This window comes from Heterodontus francisci, chromosome 16, assembly GCF_036365525.1.
Source record: "Heterodontus francisci isolate sHetFra1 chromosome 16, sHetFra1.hap1, whole genome shotgun sequence".
Classification (NCBI taxonomy): Eukaryota; Metazoa; Chordata; class Chondrichthyes; order Heterodontiformes; family Heterodontidae; genus Heterodontus; species Heterodontus francisci.
This window is the reverse complement of record NC_090386.1, coordinates 64,595,465-64,615,192: the sequence shown is the minus strand read 5'-3', so window position 1 is coordinate 64,615,192 and position 19,728 is coordinate 64,595,465. Positions and strand designations below refer to the sequence as shown.

At 44.2% G+C, this 19,728-nt stretch overlaps 1 protein-coding gene across 1 annotated transcript in view; it reads right to left on the bottom strand.

Annotated features, from left to right (window-relative positions):
- Positions 1 to 349: 349 nt before the first annotated feature.
- The window catches only part of LOC137378292 (sterile alpha motif domain-containing protein 10-like), a 94,494-nt gene continuing 75,115 nt past the window's right edge, over positions 350 to 19,728 (bottom strand). Inside the window, exon 4 of the mRNA XM_068048533.1 lies at positions 350 to 519. Within this exon, the coding sequence (XP_067904634.1) occupies positions 350 to 519 (170 nt within the window). The remainder of the gene's footprint in view (positions 520 to 19,728) is intronic.

Sequence of the window (19,728 nt, the reverse complement as noted above, 5' to 3'; positions counted from 1 at the left end):
TCAGGCTTAAAACTACTATTGATGATATTACTTGACAAACGTTTAAATCATTTATAAGTCCTTCATTCCTCTGCTAGTCTAACAGAGGACTAACCCAATTATTTAAATAAGTTAACACCTTAGGTAAAATAGCGGAGAGAAATGTTATACAAGCCTATAAGTATTCATCAGCTAAAATAGACAACAGTAATTTCAAGCTTCTGTATTGTAAATTGAAAATATTGCATTATTTGAATTTCATGTCCAGACAACCAGCAGTGCTTTTACGTAGCAGAATCATTGGCCCTCAAATCTGCTAGGGATCTCACTAAGTTCACTAGAGAAACAGAATGCGAAAATGTAAAGATGATTATGTTTGTGACATAGAACCAGCTTTACCTTGTCGAAGTAGTTGTAGGTTTCTTACTTCCTCTCGTACCTGCAGCTGGAGAACCTGCTGAAGTACCTCTTGCCTTTGGCCTTCCTGCACTATTCCCATCCGTTCCAACTTTTCACCATTTAGCCTGAGTAGTGCCCGACCTGAGAAGAGAATAAATTTTTAAAAATCTGGCATTTGTAGATTTTACGGAATGGCCATACAATAAGATTTTCCCTTTATTATTACATCCAATTTTTATAGTCTGCAGGAAATAAAGCAAATGAGATAGATTAGAAGTTAGATAATGTTATGTTTTTACTGAAATAAGTTTTATTTGCTTAATATTAAGTCTATTAAGTACTGCAGGAGCTATGGGAATTCTGTAAAAAGCAATCAACTCAACAATCCAAAACTGCCCAAGAAGAAAATAATATATTTGTAAATCTAAATGAAGTAATTGTTCAATAAGTGCATAAAACCATCAGGACATCATGAATAATAGCTCTGACATGAGCGAGTGTTCTGTTGTGTTTCATTAGCTACTTATTCACTCAGACATACTGTCCTTGCCTCGCAGCAATTTTAATCTAGTAAAGAAGACAGGAATCAATTCAATTCAATTTCTTTCAGAATGACAGAATATGTCCTTGCAGTGACTTATACCAACATCTATACACTCCTGTCAATACAGACTTGCCATTAATGAGCACTAGAATAAAAATGAAACCATTCTCAGATACAAAGCTGCTCACATATTTGGTTTGTTCTTCAATGCCTCATTACTCCATGCCACAAAAGGAGTAAGTCTTAGATAACATATCAATTTCTCATCAAATATCCTAACCTACAGATGAAATTAAATGAAATATTAGTATCTGCTGAAAATGCTGAAAATACTCAGCAGGTCAGGGAGTATCTGTGGAGAGAAAAACAGAGTTAATGGCTGGGATTTTATGGGCCCCCTGAGGCAGGGAAGGAGGTGTGGGGCAGCAGAGCAGAGGGCTCACCATCTCCTTGTTGCCAAGCGATCTTCCCGGGGGCGGGATGGGCCGACGACAGCCTTCCCACCCAAAGGCTAATTGAGGCCCATAAGTGGCCTATAAATGGCCAATTAAGGGCCTGGTCCTGCCACCACTGGGATCTTACCAGCTGTGGTGGGGGTGGGGGAGGGGGGCCTCTGCCGCATGGGGAAGATGCCTTGCAATACGAGGCACCTTCCTTCGTGGGCAATTTGTGGCCAATGGAGGACCCCCACAAGGAACTGCATTACCCCCCTGGGACCCCCCTCCCTCTGAACTTCACAACCACACCCTCACCCCACCTCGCCAAGGCCTTCTGGGCTTTCTCCAGTGACCCTGCTTCACTTACCTCTTGTCCAGGGTTCTAGCACTGGGCCTGAGTCCAAGGCCTCTGCACTACCACTCCCCGTGGTGCTCCAGATACTGCTGAGCTGCTGGCCCTCTGATCGGCTGGCAGCTCTTGGAAGTGGGATCCCCATCTTTAAAGGGACAGGGATCCTGGCACGGGAAACTTTAATTGAAAAACACCAGAGGATCGCTCTGTGGGCTGCGGAAATGCTGGGTGGGGGGAGGTTTCCCTCACCTTTTTGGCCCAGCACTGGGTGCACCATCTCCTACATAAAATTCAGCTCAACATTTCAGGTCAATGATCTTTCATCTGCATTTTCTAATTTTATTTCAGATATTCTGCATCTACAGTATTTCACTATTGTATTAATATCTTCTGCATTTCGAAGGCTTTATTTCCAATATTTTGCAACAATTATTTACAGAGTGACAGATTTAGAAGCCAGTTAAAGCAAAATGAAATAATAATCCCAATGTACTTCTGGCTAGTTATGGTTAAAAATAATCTGGGTAAAGGGTGGCTAAAAGTCAGCTCACTTGGCTGAGCTTATCGAGAAATTCCAGTCAGTTAAGTGGAGCAGCAGAAGATCAATATCAGAGGAAATGTCGGGTTGGGTGTGATGGCTGCTTAATATTTCCATTAGGTTTCTTCTTAGCTGACCTAGCAGTGCTGTAAGTAGGATTGTGTTCTAGCAAGGTTCAAAAGTGGAAAAATATCCTTGTATCCAGAACTGCTTATCAATATCATAGAGTCAGCAAAGCAAAGTCATCCAAAATATATTTCGTAAAAAGGCAACAAAATTTTCAATTGCTCAAAACCTGTTCTATAATGGACAAGGTATAAGAATACAACCTCAGATCATCCCAAAGTACATTACAGCCAATGAAGTACTTTTGAAGTGTAGTCACTGTTGAAATGTAGGAAGCGGAGGCAGTCAATTTACCATATTATCATAAGAAACCTGTGTTACAAATTTGAACCTGCCAGCTTCCATAGCATTCAGTGTCCTACCTTTATAGAAATTGACTCTACTTGCATGATAGCATAACTAGGTAATGTAACTATGGTACTGCTTTGTGACCTGAAATAGATATTGATGTTCCTTGCATGTGTGCGTCTTCTTCTCTGATGGCCCATGAGCAAACACTTGGTGAGACAACGCTAGAAATGAATTGAAAAGCAGCATTATTTCACAGTAAGGTGAGCGAGCATATACAATGGGAGTAGCGATCATGTTTACTTAGTTCAATCCGTACAACTTATCTTCAAAACAACATGCTACGCTTTATCACATCAATGGATCTTCTTACTTGACTTAAACAAAGGTAACCTTTAACTGTCTTCCAGCATTTCTAACTCCTCAGTCATCCACCAACTAAATTCCTGATCTCCACCTTGGTGCTCTGGATAGGCAGAGACATATTAAGGGAGGGAAAAAAAACACAAAGAAAAGAAAGACTCACAATTATATAGCACCTTTCACAACCTCAGATCATCCCAAAGCACGTTACAGCCAATGAAGTATTTTTGAAGTATAGTCATTGTTGTAATGCAAGAAGTGTCAGCAGCCAATTTACCCACAGCAAGACCCCACACAGAGCAACATGATATTGACCAGATAATATGTTTGTAGTGATGTTGATGGAGGGATATACATTGGCCAGGACACCAAGGACAACTCCTCTTCTCTTCTTTGATAGTATCTTTTATATCCACCTGAGAGAGGAGACAGATCTCAGTTTAATGTCTCATCCAAAAGACAGCACTTACAACAGTGCAGCATTCTGTAAGTACCACCCAGGAGTGTCTGCCTAGATTTCTGTACTCAAGTCTCTGGAGTAGTACTTGAACTCCCAACCTTCTAACTTAAAGGTAAGAGTGTAATCAACTGAGCCATGGCTAAAACTGAGAGGCAGCCTATTTAGGATACTTGGTCACCCACCTTTTAGTTTTGATGGGATTGGCATGGAACAAGAGCCAAAGAAAAGGGAAAGAACTGCAATACCTTATAGAGAATATCTAACTGCAGCTACCCACCAAACAAAACACAATCTAAATACAATCTTAGATTCAAATAGCTCCTATTCCAATTTTAAGAAATAACCGACATGAAGGTAAAGTTGACAGAAGCATTGGATGTTGCACTATATGTTCTTCTGATAAGTACTGCTTTGCTGAAGTAAAACTGAATACAAGGATGAACACATGAACTTACTAGAAAGAAGTACACAGAGGTTATATTTATACTGAAACTTTAGGGTTGGTTGCAGTTGAGGTATAACTCTTGAATCAGAGCCCAGCCCAACTTGGGGCTGAGCTGTGTGAGACAGCAGGTGGTATAACACCAGTGTGATTTCAGAACTGGTGTAAAAAGTGCTCAAGAAGAAAAGAGTCTCTTGGAACTCCTGATAATTTTTTTCATAACTACCCAGAGTTTAATTAAGTGTTTAGAAAGTGTAGAAACTACTGCCAAGACTCTCAAAACATTTAAATTTTACTGGAAGAGAATTCTGCATATACACTGTAATCACATATGCACAAAGCACTGTACCGGACAGGACAAATGTAGTTGAAGCCAGTCAAGAACTGAACTGTAGCATAAATGCACCCTAAGAGAGCTATGTAGACTAATACTGGATTTGTGCTACTGTGCCTCTGATTTCACATATAAAGGACCTGTAAAACTTAAAAGGATAATAATCTGATTGATGACAACAAAATGGACAAAGTAAATACTTGCTGAGCAGTTTGTCATCTCTTGGAAAAGAAAAAAAACAATATAATATATTGTTACTGAACTGTATATTTTCTCCTCTGTTTGAAACAGTATGCCTTTAAGACAGAGAGAGAAGTTTTAGTGGATCACCTCCTTAGGCCAGAAAGGAAGGTGCAGAGGGTAGAAGTGAGGTTCGCAAACCGTAGTATTATCATTGCCACAAAATGGGTCATCTGCGTTCAGAATGCTGGACATTGCGAGGTAAACCCACAGAACTTGTTGGGGTATGCAGAGCTAATGCACAGGAAAAGACTCTGACTGAGAGTATAGCAGACCAGGCTTTAACAGCAGCTGTAAAACCAAATACGAAAACTAAAGTGAATGTGGAGGTTAAGAATAAGATACCTGAAAGTTATAATGAATTTTTGTCAAAGGGGAAAGTAATTCCATGTCCTTCAAGTGAGGCAGGAAAACCTATCATTATACTCAGGGATACAGGAGCAATCCAAACACTCTTGCTGAGGAAAGATATTAAGTTTCCACCAGAGAGCACCTTGAAAGCTAAAGTATTAGTTAATGGAAGAAGGGTCACTGACCCAAAACTTTAACTCTGCTTCTCTTTCCATAGATGCTACCAGACCTGCTGAGTGGTTCCAGCATTTCTTGTTTTTATATTAGTTAATGGAGTTGGCGGGCAGTATATACCCGTACCTTTATATAAAGTGTGCCTAGAGAGTGACTTACTATCTGGGATGGTAACTGTAGGAGTTGTCCACAGTTTGCCAGTAGAGGGAATTGAACTACTCCTAGGAAATGATTTGGCCGGATCAAAAGAATCAGTTTCTCCTATAATTACAGAGGAACCAAGTGAGGTTAGGGAAACAGAACAATTACAGGAACAAGTTCCAGGAAAATTTCCTACATTTATAGTCTCCCGAGCAATGGCTAAACAGGATCCATTGTCGGAGATAAAAGTGGCACCACAAACAGATAGCTGAGTATCTGAAACCTTATTTGGGATTTAGATAATCCAAATGAGATGTGTAAGAGATCTTCTATAATTGCAGCACAGCAAGCTGATCCAGAGTTATACCAAATGGCACAGAGGGCTCAGACAGAAGCTGAGGTGAAAGGAGTTCTGGAAGGTTATTATATGACAAATGGGGTTTTGGGGAGGAAATGGAGACCGCCTCATAGACCTGGGGACGAAGACTGGACAGTTGTCGAACAGATAGTGGTACCACCTAAAGATTGCCAGGGACTATTAAGGTTAGCATATGACATTCCTTTTGCAGGACATAGGGGAATTCAGAAGACCAAATCACGTATAAGCCAACATTATTACTGGCCAGGCCTTACAAAGGACATAAAGTGGTTTTGTAGGGCTCTGGAACACCTTAAAGCATCCCAAGCCAATATAAAAAATGGGCAGACAAGAATGCAAAAACACTCAATTTTCAACCAGGGGATGAGGTATTGGTGTTATTACTGTTACGGGGAACTATTAAAAGCACGGTTCAGTGGCTCATATAGAGTGATCAAAAGAGTGGGTAAGGTAGATTACTTGATTGACACCCCTGATCGCTGGAAGAAGAACCGGTTATGTCACATCAATATGACAAAGCAATATTATCGCAGGGAGGAGGATAAGCCAGTACAGGTATGTCAGGTAATCAGGACTGTTGAGAAGGAAAAGGATAGTGAGGATGAGGCAGGAGGTCTAGACAATTCTCAGATTGAACCTCCAACTATCAGATTAGCAAATACAGATTGGCTAGGAAAATTGGACAACATGCTTTTGTACTTAGAGGCAAAACAATGTGAAAACCTAACCAGGCTTTTCACAACATTTCAAAGAGTTTGTAGGGATAAGCTGGGATGAACAACTTTAACCACACATGGGGCTGAATTTTACGCCGCCCCAGCGGATCGGATGGTGGCTTGGGGGCAGCGTAAAATTGAGCAGGAGGCTCCGGGTGGCCTTCCCGCCCCTGCCGAACTTTACGGCAGTCGGGCGGGGGTGGGGGGAAATGGCCATTCGCCCGAAGCCAATCTAGGCCCTTAAGAGGCCACTTAATGGCCACTTAAGGGCCCTCGGCTGCCTCCATGGGTATTTTACCCGTGGCAAGCGGGCGTGCTGGGGATGTGAAAGGCAACCCAGCGATAGCTGCTGGCCTTTCCGCACACTGGGGGGTGGGGTCATGGCAGTCGGGCACAGGGTGCCCAATTGAGGGCCCCCCCCCACGCCTCCCAACCCACCCCCAGGACTCAAGACGCGCCCCCCCACCCCCACCAAAAGACTACCCTTGCCTCGCTGCCATGACCAATCATCCCCCCCTCAGGAGTGCAGGTAAGCCCAGCTTACCTGCAATCCTGGCTCCATGGCCATTAGTGGCCAGCACTCCCAGTGGCGCTGCTGGGATTAAGAGCTGCCAGCCCGCTGATTGGTCGGCAGCTCACTGAGGCGGGACCTCCACCCGCAAGTGGGTGGAAGTCCTGCCTCAGGGCAAATAAAGCCTGGGGACCCATAAAATGCAGGTCGGTTCCCTGGGCTAGGTGGAAGTGGGTTCGCCACCGACTTTTATGTCGGTGGTGAAGTCCTGTCTGCCTAAGGTAAAATCCAGCCCATGTTGTGGATATAGGGTGAACCGTTCCTTTAAAACAACATGATTACCACTTAAGTCCAGACAAACAGGCCCAAGTAAAAGCAGAAATCCATTACCTGCTGGAAAACAACTTGATCGAACCTAGTCAAAGCAGCTGGAACTCACCAATAGGTCTAAAACCTAAACCTGATGGGTCAACCCGATTTTGTATAGACTACAGAAAAGTCAATGTGGTAATGAAGGCAGACTTCTACCCAATTCCGTGTTTAGAAGGCTGCATCGACACAGTCGGCAGTGCTAGGTTTCTTACCAAGATCAACTTGTTAAAGGGATACTGACAAGTTCCTTTGACTCCTCTAGCCAAAGAGATATTAGCTTTTGTAACACCTGACAGTCTTTATCAGTGCCAGGTGATGCCATTCGGGCTAAAAAATGCCCCAGCCACTTTTAGAGATTAATGAATCAGGTGGTAGTCAGTATTCCGAACTGTGTAGTATATCTCGATGATGCATTAACATACAGTAACACTTGGCAAGAACACTTAAACCAACTAAAAATTCTGTTTAAAAAACTACAAGCAGTGGACTTCGTGATAAATCTGGAAAAAAGAGAATTCTGAAAAGCAAGAGTAACTTACCTCAGACCCATAGTGGGGCAAGGACAAGTAATGTCAAAAAAGGCAGAAGTACAAGCCTTCGTAGAGTTCCCTATCTCTAAATTTAAACAGGAAATAATGAGGTTTTTAGGGATGTGTTGTTTATTTACAGGAAATTTGTACGGAATTTTAGTACTGTGGCTGCTCCGTTATCCGATTTGCTACAAAAAAAGACAAACAAAGTAGTATTGTCAGATGAATTCCAGCCAGCTTTTGAAAAGCTAAAGGCAATCGTAATTAGTGAACCAATGTTGGCTGCTCCAAATTTTGCTAAACCCTTTAAAATAGTGATCGATGCTAGCGACCTGGGGGTTGGTGCAGTCCTATTGCAGGATGACGGGCATAGAGAAGTCAGTAGGGTACATTTCAAGAAAACTAAATTGCCATCAAAAAAAGTATTCCACTGTGGAAAAAAAAAACATTCGGACGTTTGCTGACTCTCAAACATTTGGAAGTATATATCCACCAAGACAATAAAGAAACACTAAAATACACTGAACATAACCCATTAATGTTTGTGGAAAAATTTAAAAATCAAAATGCTAGAATATTTAGATGGAGTTTGTTGTTACAGCCTTATCATTTGAAAATTGTACATGCCTCGGGGGAAAACAATGTTATCGCTGACACTTTGCCACAAATTTAACCATGTTAAGTTATATGGATGGTGATGGTACAAAGAAAATGTTGTAAATTGCATTGTAATGAAATGCATTTTAAGAATGGCATTTCATTTTGCCAAGGGCGGAGATGTCACGGAACTGTATTTTTTCTTCTCTGTTTGAAACAGTGTGCCTTTAAGACTCTGTTAAAAGTGTATCTTTAAGACAGAGAGAGAAGTTTTAGACTTCTGAGAACAGTGTGCCACAGCTGCACTTCTTACCTCAGCAACAGCAGGAGAGTGAGGTGGTCACATGGTTTCCCTTTAACTATGTTTAAAAAACAGCTAAAACCAGTTTTTGAGAGACACCAGCAAAGCGTGCTTACTGGAGGAAGGAGCTGACTGTTTCTCTCAGCAGAAATTCTACATTGAGCTACAGGCCATGCTAATTGCCTAAGGAGAAAAAAACCTTTTGAAGAGATCATTTGTATTGCTAAAGGTAGCAAAATTCCTTTTCTTTACTTCCAATCCAAGACGTCTTTGCTTCAAGATTGAATCTCAATTGACTGCCTGTGTTTTCTGGAATTCGCAGTAAAGTTTCAACTGAGAGATTGTTGGTTTTAAAATCTGATTGGAGCCGTTGCTATTCTCCTTGTTTAAAGAACTGTTTGATGCCTGCTGCAGCCAAAGTGATTTAAATGCCTATCTACTAAAAGACTGTTCACCAAATTTGCATGGAGACTTCAAGTGGCATCTAATTATTTTTGCGCTAGGATACCTCACCTATCAGGAACGTAACCCACAAAGACTTATAACCCAGTTTTTTTTATTCTCAAGAAAGAGCTAATTTTTAAAACATTAATTTTTTAAAGAAACAATTAACCGTTGATCTCTGTGTGTATGTGTGTGAATGGAAAAGTTAGGTTAAAATTAGAAGTTAACAGGTCTTTAGACATAGGTTTATCTTAATAGTGTATAAGATTTAGTTTATTTTAATAAATAGTTAATTTGTTGTTGTCTAAAGATACCTGGTTCAGTCTGTTTTATTCTGGGGGTTACTGGAGGGTTTAATTTGGCTGTTTTCCAGTTGGATGGGAAAACTTTAAAAATATGCTGCGACCTGTGGAGTAATGGGACTGAATTGACAGTACATTGCTTCCCGCCTTGGTTATAACTATATCCATATATTTGGCCTCAAACAACCTATAGCATCTTGCCCTGAGCATCATTTTTAACAAAAGACCTTGGAAAAAATTCAATTTGTACAACTGTATTCTAATTCATGGGCATCATATAAACTTTACATTTAGTACCTTGAAAAAGTCCGGAACAATGTATTTTTTTAAAATCTGCAATACTAATCAAAAATATTTTCTCTTAAATATTTTATTTGTATTTACATTTTGCTGATACAAAAGCAGTGATCGATGGAGCATGTGGATGTAATGAAGTATTCAAAATACAACCAATACATAATATATAGATCAGTACAATTTCAAACATATACTAGTACAAGAGATCATTTAAATTTATATGTGGATTGGCAGGAGATTCAGGACTATTCAGAATGAAGGAAAAGCCCCGCAAACTCCCCAGGGCTTATTCAGTTAATGAATGTTATGGTGTGGTACTGAGGCATACTGATCAGGAAAGTCCGAGGTTTTATCCCTGGCCTGTGCTGAAATAGCTGGAGAACTGATACAATACTATGGTTAACTTTAGCATTCATTGGTTAATGAGAAGAAATTCTCAAAAGATAAATACAGTTGAGGGAAGCCATATGGCAATCTAGCTCATCTATACTGCTAGGCCAAATCAATCTAACTCAATGTCGAATTTACTAATTAATGTTTCTAACACATGTGACAGAAGTGCACATTGAAAACTCAGCCATAAAGGTAAACATGCCCTGATATTCACACTTGAATTCAGAACATACGCTCCTTGAATTCACCACTGGTGAGGTCTGAACCAGAAGCATTAATTTATTCCACACACAGAGGGTCCATTGAAGAGAGGTTTGGATATAGAATGATCACTAATGTGCTGGTTTATAATTTAACGTTTCAAAAATATTACAGTTCTCTGGTGTGTACCACGCAATGTGGATCAATGATAACCCAAAAGGAAATTATCCTTTCCACACTAAATAACCTATCTGTTCCTTAAAAGTTTGTTTCTAAATGCATTGACAACAGTAGTTCTCAACTGTTTCTGTGTAGGTGATAGGCTAGCTCCTGAAAATACTGACACACTCTCAGGGTTGCCTGCAAACACTGGCACATTCCCAACATCCTTTATGAAAACTAATACACTCCTGAGGACCTCTGTGCTATCTTCCAAAAGTCAGCTATCTAAAAAAAATTGCTATCATTGTGGAACATTGTTTAAAAAGATTAGCGCAAAGGGTTAGCAAGATTATAAACATAAATTTGGAGATCAGGATGACCATTGTGCCCACTTAGTTCATCCCTCATGGAAACATTTAGACAAACCATCACAACATCTATAATAAAAGCAAAATACTGCAGATGCTGGAAATCTGAAATAAAAACAAGGAATGCTGGAAATACTCAGCAGGTCTGACAGCATCTGTGGAGAGAGAAGCAGAGTTAACATTTCAGCTCAGTGACCTTTCATCAGAACTGGCAAAGGTTAGAAATGAAATAGATTTTAAGCAAATAAAGCAGGGATGGGGCAAGAGATAACAAAAGGGAAGATGTTGATAGGACAGGGTCTCAGACAATAACTGACCAGAAAGTCATGGAGCAAAGGCAAACGAATGATAATGGTGCACTGAAAGACAAAGCATTAGTGCAGAGAGGGAAAAGAACAGAGTGACAGAAGAATGAATAGCCCTGGCCCAAAGCACAAACATGAAAAAAAACAGTGGTTAGGCACATGGTAAAAGAAAAAATGATGAAACAAATTAAAATAAAACAAATAAAAACGAAAAAACAACTAAAAATAAAAGGGGGGCCCATCATGCTCTGAAATTATTGAACTCCATGTTCAGTCCGGCAGGCTGTAGCATGCCTAATGAGGTGCTGTTCCTCGAGCTTCCGTTGATGTTCACTGGAACACTGCAGCAAGCCCAGGACAGATATGTGGGCATGAGAGCAGGGGGGTGTGTTGAAATGGCAAGCAAACGGAACCTTGGGATCATGCTTACGGGAAGCAAATCTGCTGTCCTTACCTGGTCTGGCCGACATGTGACTCCAGACCCACAGCAATGTAGTTAACTCTTACATGCCCTCTGAAATGGCCTAGCAAGCCACTCAGTTGTACCTAACCGCTACGAAGTCAATAAAAAGGAATGAAACTGGACGGACCACCCGGCATTGACCTAGGCACCGGAAACGACAACAGCAAACCCAACCCTGTCGACCCTGCAAAGTCCTCCTTACTAACATCTGGGGGCTTGTGCCAAAGTTGGGAGAACTGCCCCACAGACTAGTCAAGCAACAGCCTGACATAGTCATACTCACGGAATCATACCTTACAGACAATGTCCCAGACACTGCCATCACCATCCCCGGTTATGTCCTGTCCCACCGGCAGGACAGACCCAGCAGAGGTGGTGGCACAGTGGTATACAGTAGAGAGGGAGTTGCCCTGGGAGTCCTCAACATCAACTCCGGACCCCATGAAGTCTCATGGCATCAGGTCAAACATGGGCAAGGTAACGTCCTACTGATTATCACCTACCGCCCTCCCTCAGCTGATGACTCAGTACTCCACCATGTTGAACACCACTTGGAAGAAGCACTGAGGGTGGCAAGGGCAACAAAATGTACTCTGGGTGGGGAACTTCAATATCAATCACCAAGAGTGGCTCGGTATAACCATTACTGACCGAGCTGGCCGAGTCCGAAAGGACAGAGCTGCTAGACTGGGTCTGCGGCAGGTGGGGGGGGAACCAACACGAGGGAAAAACATACTTGACCTCGTCCTCACCAATCTCCCTGCTGCAGATGCTTCTGTCCATGACAGTATTGGTAGGAGTGACCACCGCACAGTCCTTGTGGAGACGAAGTCCCGCCTTCACATTGAGGATACCATCCATCGTGTTGTGTGGCACTACCACCGTGCTAAATGGGATAGATTTCGAACAGATCTAGCAATGCAAAACTGGGCATCCATGAGGTGCTGTGGGCCATCAACAGCAGCAGAATTGTACTCAACCACAATCTGTAACCTCATGGCCCGGCATATCCCCCACTCTACCATTACCATCAAGCCAGGAGACCAACCCTGGTTCAATGAAGAGTGCAGGAGGGCATGCCAGGAGCAGCACCAGGCATATCTCAAAATTAGGTGTCAACCTGGTGAAGCTACAACACAGGACAATCAGCATGCCAAACTGCGTAAGCAGCATGCGATAGACAAAGCTAAGCATTCCCATAACCAACAGATCGGATCTAAGCTCTGCAGTCCTGCCACATCCAGCCATGAATGGTGGTGGACAATTAAACAACTAACTGGAGGAGTTGGCTCCACAAATATCCCCATCCTCAATGATGGGAGAGCCCAGCACATCAGTGCGAAAGATAAAGCTGAAGCATTTGCAACAATCTTCAGCCAGAAGTGCCGAGTTGATGATCCATCTCGGCCTCCTCCTGAAGTCCCCAGCATCACAGGTGCCAGACTTCAGACAATTCGATTCACTCCACGTGATATCAAGAAACGACTGAAGGCACTGGATACTGCAAAAGCAATGGGCCCGGACAATATTCCGGCAATAGTACTGAAGACCTGTGCTCCAGAACTTGCCGCACCCCTAGCCAAGCTGTTCCAATACAGCTACAACACTGGTATCTACCCTGCAATGTGGAAAATTGCCCAGGTATGTCCTGTACACAAAAAGCAGGACAAGTCCAGCCCGGCCAATTACCGCCCCATCAGCCTACTCTCAATCATCAGTAAAGTGATGGAAGGTATCATCAACAGTGTCATCAAGCGGCACTTGCTTAGCAATAACCTGCTCAGTGACGCTCAGTTTGGGTTCCGCCAGGGCCACTCAGCTCCTGACCTCATTACAGCCTTGGTTCAAACATGGACAAAAGAGCTGAACTCAAGAGGTGAGGTGAGAGTGACTGCCCTTGACATCAAGGCAGCAGTTGACCGAGTATGGCATCAAGGAGCCCTTGCAAAATTGAGGTCAATGGGAATCAGGGGGTAAACCCTCCGCGGCTGGAGTCATACCTAGTGCAAAGGAAGATGGTTGTGGTTGTTGGAGGTCAATCATCTTAGCTCCAGGACATCACTGCAGGAGTTCCTCAGGGTAGTGTCCTAGGCCCAACCATCTTCAGCTGCATCATCAATGACATTCCTTCAATCATGAGGTCAGAAGTGGGGATGTTCGCTGATGATTGCACAATGTTCAGCACCATTCGTGACTCTTCAGATACTGAAGCAGTCCGTGTAGCAATGCAGCAAGACCTGGACAATATCCAGGCTTGGGCTGATAAGTGGCAGGTAACATTCGCGCCACACAAGTGCCAGGCAATGATCATCTCCAACAAGAGAGAATCTAATCATCTCCCCTTGACATTCAATGGCATTACGATCGCTGAATCCCCCACTATCAGCATCCTAGGGGCTACCATTGACCAGAAACTGAACTGGAGTAGCCATATAAATACCGTGGCTACAAGAGCAGGTCAGAGTCTAGGAATGCTGAGGCGAGTAACTCACCTCCTGACTCCCCAAAGCCTGTCCACAATCTACAAGGCACAAGTCAGGAGTGTGATGGAATACTCTCCACTTGCCTGGATGGGTGCAGCTCCAACAACACTCAAGAAGCTCGACACCATCCAGGACAAAGCAGCCCGCTTGATTGGCACCCCATCTACAAACATTCACTCCCTCCACCACCGACGCACAGTGGCAGCAGTGTGTACCATCTACAAGATGCACTGCAGCAATGCACCAAGGCTCCTGAGACAGCACCTTCCAAACCCGCAACCTCTACCAACTAGAAGGACAAGGGCAGCAAATACATGAGAACACCACCACCTGCAAGTTCTCCTCCAAGTCACACACCATCCTGATTTGGAACTATATTGCCGTTCCTTCACTGTCGCTGGGTCAAAATCCTGGAACTCCCTTCCTAACAGCACTGTGGGTATACCTACCCCAAAAGGATTGCAGCAGTTCAAGAAGGCAACTCACCACCACCTTCTCAAGGGCAATTAGGGATGGGCAATAAATGCTGGCCTGGCCAGCGTTGCCCACATCCCATGAATGAATTAAAAAAAAGGTGTTCCGCAAAGTGGTTGAGGTGTTGGGGGTAATGGAGGAGTGCACCATGTGAGGGAACGATCCCTTCAGAATGCTGACGGGGAGGGGAGGGGAAGATGTGTTTGGTAGTGGCATTCCGCTGGATGTGGCGGAAATGGTGGAGGGTGATCCTTTGGATGTGGAGGCTGGTAGGGTAGAGAGGAAGGACAAGGGGGAACCCTGTTGCACTCCTGGGAGGGAGGGGAAGGGGTGAGGGTAGAGGTGCAGGAAATGGGACAGACACGGTTGAGGGCCCTGTCAACCACAGTGGGGTGGTGGGGGGGCTCCTCGGTTGAAGAAAAAGGAAGACATATCAGAAGCGCTGCCGTGGAAGGTTGCATCATCAGAGCAGATACGTCGGAGACAGAGAACATGGAAAAATGGAATGGAGTCCTTACAGGAGGCAGGGTGTGAAGAAGTGTAGTCGAGGTAGCTGTGGGAGTTGGTGGGCTTATAATGAATATTAGTAGACAGCCTATCCCCAGAGATGGAGACAGAGAAGTTGAGGAAGGGAAGGGAAGTGTCAGAGATGGACCATGTAAAGGTGAGAGAAGGGTGAAAATTGGAAGCAAAGTTGATTAAAGTTTTCCACTTCAGAAACACATCTAATTGCCTCTTGAATGAATGGAGAACTTTTGCAGACTACTATCAAGTTTTAGGAATTATTGACCATTTCTGCACTGAAAGTATTTGGCAATGATAATGCTTTAAGTCAAAACAGGCTCACACAGGTATAAAATTCTCTTTAGATCTCTATGCTGCAGCTGCTGGAGGCAAAGAGAAACTTAACTTTTCATGAGCCAGAGAGTGGAGATGTGTAGTAAAACTAAGTGAACTTTATGGAATTGTGAATGCTCTCAGTCCATTTCTAACTGAGATATTAAGAGTCAATTGACTTATTCCAGACTCTGTCAGGATGGTTCTATTCATTTTCAGAATAATAGAAGATGTTTTCCTCAAAGAGGGAGGAGGAAATGAGAGATAGTCTTAACAACAGGCCTAAGGGCAAGTCCTGAAGGAGATATAGTCTCGTCTGGGGAACAGCCCTTCCACTTCCTGTGAGCACAGTGAGCAAAAGGGCAAAAGAAAACATGTAAAGGTCAGAGAATTGAGTTCGGTGTAGCGAAGGAGACCAGTCTAGCAAGTGAAAACTCACTCATCAATAAACTTATTCAGTCAGAACCTAAAGGCTGACCGGGGGGAAAAAAATCAAGTTCGGCTGCTAACATGGAGCAACGTGGTGAGATTTAATATTTTTCTTAGGTATTCAGAGGAAAATGAAGGAAGTGAAATTCAATTACAGCTGTTAATTTGTACATTAATTTGCCTTCTATAATATTCAGCAGCTTAATAATTTGCATCTGGCCTCATCTCACTGTAGTGTTTTCAGACTACATATTGAAAGATTGGAAAATTGACTTCAATGGAAACAGAAACAGCAATGTGGTTAACTCTTACATGCTCTCTGAAATGGCCTAGCAAGCCACTCAGTTGTAACTAACCGCTACAAAGTCAATAAAAAGGAATGAAACCAGACGGACCACCCGGCATCGACCGAGGCACCAGAAACGACGACGGCAAACCCAGCCCTGTCAACCCTGCAAAGTCCTCCTTACTAACATCTGGGGGCTTGCGCCAAAGTTGGGAGAGCTGTCCCTCAGACTAGTCAAGCAACAGCCTGACATAGTAGTACTCACGGAATCATACCAAACAGACAATGTCCCAGACACTGCCATCACCATCCCCGGGTACGTCCTGTCCCACCGGCAGGATAGACCCAGCAGAGGTGGTGGCACAGTGGTATACATTAGGGAGGGAGTTGCCCTGGGAGTCCTCAACATCGACTCCCGACCTCATGAAGTCTCATGGCATCAGGTCAAATATGGGCTAGGTAACCTCCTACTGATTACCACCTACCGCCCTCCCTCAGCTGATGACTCAGTACTCCTCCATGTTGAACAGCACTTGGAGGAAGCACTGAGGGTGGCAAGGGCAACAAAATGTACTCTGGGTGGGGGACTTCAATGTCCATCACCATGAGTGGCTTGGTAGCACCACTACTGACCGAGCTGGCCGAGTCCTAAAGGACATGGCTGCTAGACTGGGTCTGTGGCAGGTGGTGGGGGAACCAACACGAGGGAAAAACATACTCGACCTCGTCCTCACCAATCTGCCTGCCGCAGATGCATCTGTCCATGACAGTATTGGTAGGAGTGACCACCGCACAGTCCTTGTGGAGACGAAGTCCCGCCTTCACATTGAGGATACCGTCCATCGTGTTGTGTGGCATTATCACCGTGCTGAATGGGATAGATTTCGAACAGATCTAGCAATGCAAAACTGGGCATCCATGAGGCGCTGTGGGCCATCAGCAGCAGCAGAATTGTACTCAACCACAATCTGTAACCTCATGGCCCGGCATATCCCCCACTCTACCATTACCATCAAGCCAGGAGACCAACCCTGGTTCAATGAAGAGTGCAGGAGGGCATGCCAGGAGCAGCACCAGGCATACCTCAAAATGAGGTGTCAACCAGGTGAAGCTACAACCCAGGACTACTTGCATGCCAAACTACGTAAGCAGCATGCGATAGACAGAGCTAAGCGATCCCATAACCAACGGATCAGATCTAAGCTCTGCAGTCCTGCCACATCCAGCCGTGAATGGTGGTGGACAATTAAACAACTAACTGGAGGAGGTGGCTCCACAAATATCCCCATCCTCAATGATGGGGGAGCCCAGCATATCAGTGCGAAAGATAAAGCTGAAGCATTTGCAACAATCTTCAGCCAGAAGTGCCGAGTTGACGATCCATCTCGGCCTCCTCCTGAAGTCCCCAGCATCACAGATGCCAAACTTCAGCAAATTCGATTCACTCCACGTGATATCAAGAAACGACTGAAGGCACTGGATACTGCAAAAGCTATGGGGCCTGACAACATTCCGGCAATAGTACTGAAGACCTGTGCTCCAGAACTTGCCGGGCCCCTAGCCAAGCTGTTCCAGTACAGCTACAACACTGGCATCTACCCTGCAATGTGGAAAATTGCCTAGGTATGTCCTGTACACAAAAAGCAGGACAAATCCAACCCGGCCAACTACCGCCCCATTAGCCTACTCTCAATCATCAGTAAAGTGATGGAAGGTGTAATCAACAGTGCCATCAAGCGGCACTTGCTTAGCAATAACCTGCTCAGTGATCCTCAGTTTGGGTTCCGCCAGGGCCACTCAGCTCCTGACCTCATTACAGCCTTGGTTCAAACATGGACAAAAGAGCTGAACTCAAGAGGTGAGGTGAGAGTGACTGCCCTTGACATCAAGGCAGCAGTTGACCGAGTATGGCATCAAGGAGCCCTAGTAAAACTGAGGTCAATGGGAATCAGGGGAAAATCCCTGCGCTGGCTGGAGTCATACCTAGCGCAAAGGAAGATGGTTGTGGTTGTTGGAGGTCAATCATCTGAGCTCCAGGACATCGCTGCAGGAGTTCCTCAGGGTAGTGTCCTAGGCCTAACCATCTTCAGCTGCTTCATCAATGACATTCCTTCAATCATGAGGTCAGAAGTGGGGATGTTCGCTGATGATTGCACAATGTTCAGCACCATTCACGACTCCTCAGATACTGAAGCAGTCTGTGCAGAAATGCAGCAAGACCTGGACAATATCCAGGCTTGGGCTGATAAGTGACAAGTAACATGCGCGCCACACAAGTGCCAGGCAATGACCATCTCCAACAAGAGAGAATCTAACCATCTCCCCTTGACATTCAACGCCATTACCATCACTGAATCCCCCACTATCAACATCCTAGGGGCTACCATTGACCGAAAACTGAACTGGAGTAGCCATATAAATACTGTGGCTACAAGAGCAGGTCAGAGGCTAGGAATCCTGAGGTGAGTAACTCACCTCCTGACTCCCCAAAGCCTGTCCACAATCTACAAGGCACAAGTCAGGAGTGTGATGGAATACTCTCCACTTGCCTGGATGTGTGCAGCTCCAACAACACTCAAGAAGCTCGACACCATCCAGGACAAAGCAGCCCGCTTGATTGGCACCCCATCTACAAACATTCACTCCCTCCACCACCGACGCAGAGTGGCAGCAGTGTGTACCATCTACAAGATGCACTGCAGCAATACACCAAGGCTCCTTAGACAGCACCTTCCAAACCCGCGACCTCTACCAACTAGAAAGACAAGGGCAGCAAATACATGGGAACACCACCATCTGCAAGTTCCCCTCCAAGTCACACACCATCCTGATTTGGAACTATATCGCCGTTCCTTCACTGTCAATGGGTCAAAATCCTGGAACTCCCTTCCTAACAGCACTGTGGGTATACCTACCCCACATGGACTTCAGCGGTTCAAGAAGGCAGCTCACCACCACCTTCTCAAGGGCAATTAGGGATGGGCAATAAATGCTGGCCTGGCCAGCGATGCCCACATCCCGTGAATGAATTTAAAAAAAAGAATTTGGGAGAGGTGTAGAACGCGTGACCAAACCAATATCGCCCCTTTTACACTATCGTCAAAAGCCAATATTACCCCTCCCTTCAAGTCTGGGAATGTGTGAAAGTTGTGATATCCAGTTCACAAAGGGAACTGTCCCAGGATATAATACTACATAATGAGGGATTGGGGCATGCTCCTGAACACCATATGCTTGGACCATTTGCTAGAGTGACCAGCACTGCTGACCCCAAGATAATATCTAGGCAGAGCCAAGTGTGTAAGAACTACACTTCCGGATATAAATTAATGAGTGATGACAAGCTTGCTGACATCATTTCTGAATTTGCCTTTTATCGTTCTTTAATCAATATCCACATGTTCAAATCTCGTCTCATGGTCTGAAATGTTATGGAGCCAGAGAGCAGGCTATACGAGACCTAGTATTGTGCAACAAGATAGGATTAATTGATGACCTCATAGTTAAGGCACCCCTAGGTAGCAGTGATCATAATATGATTGAATTTTACATTCAGTTTGACAGAGAGAGAAGAACGGGTCCAAGACTAGTATTTTAAACTTAAACAAGGGCAATTATGAGTGCAGGAAATCAGAGCTAGCTAAAATGAACTGCCAAATTAGGTTCAGGAATGGGTCAATAGAGATGCAGTGGCAGACATTTAAGGGGAT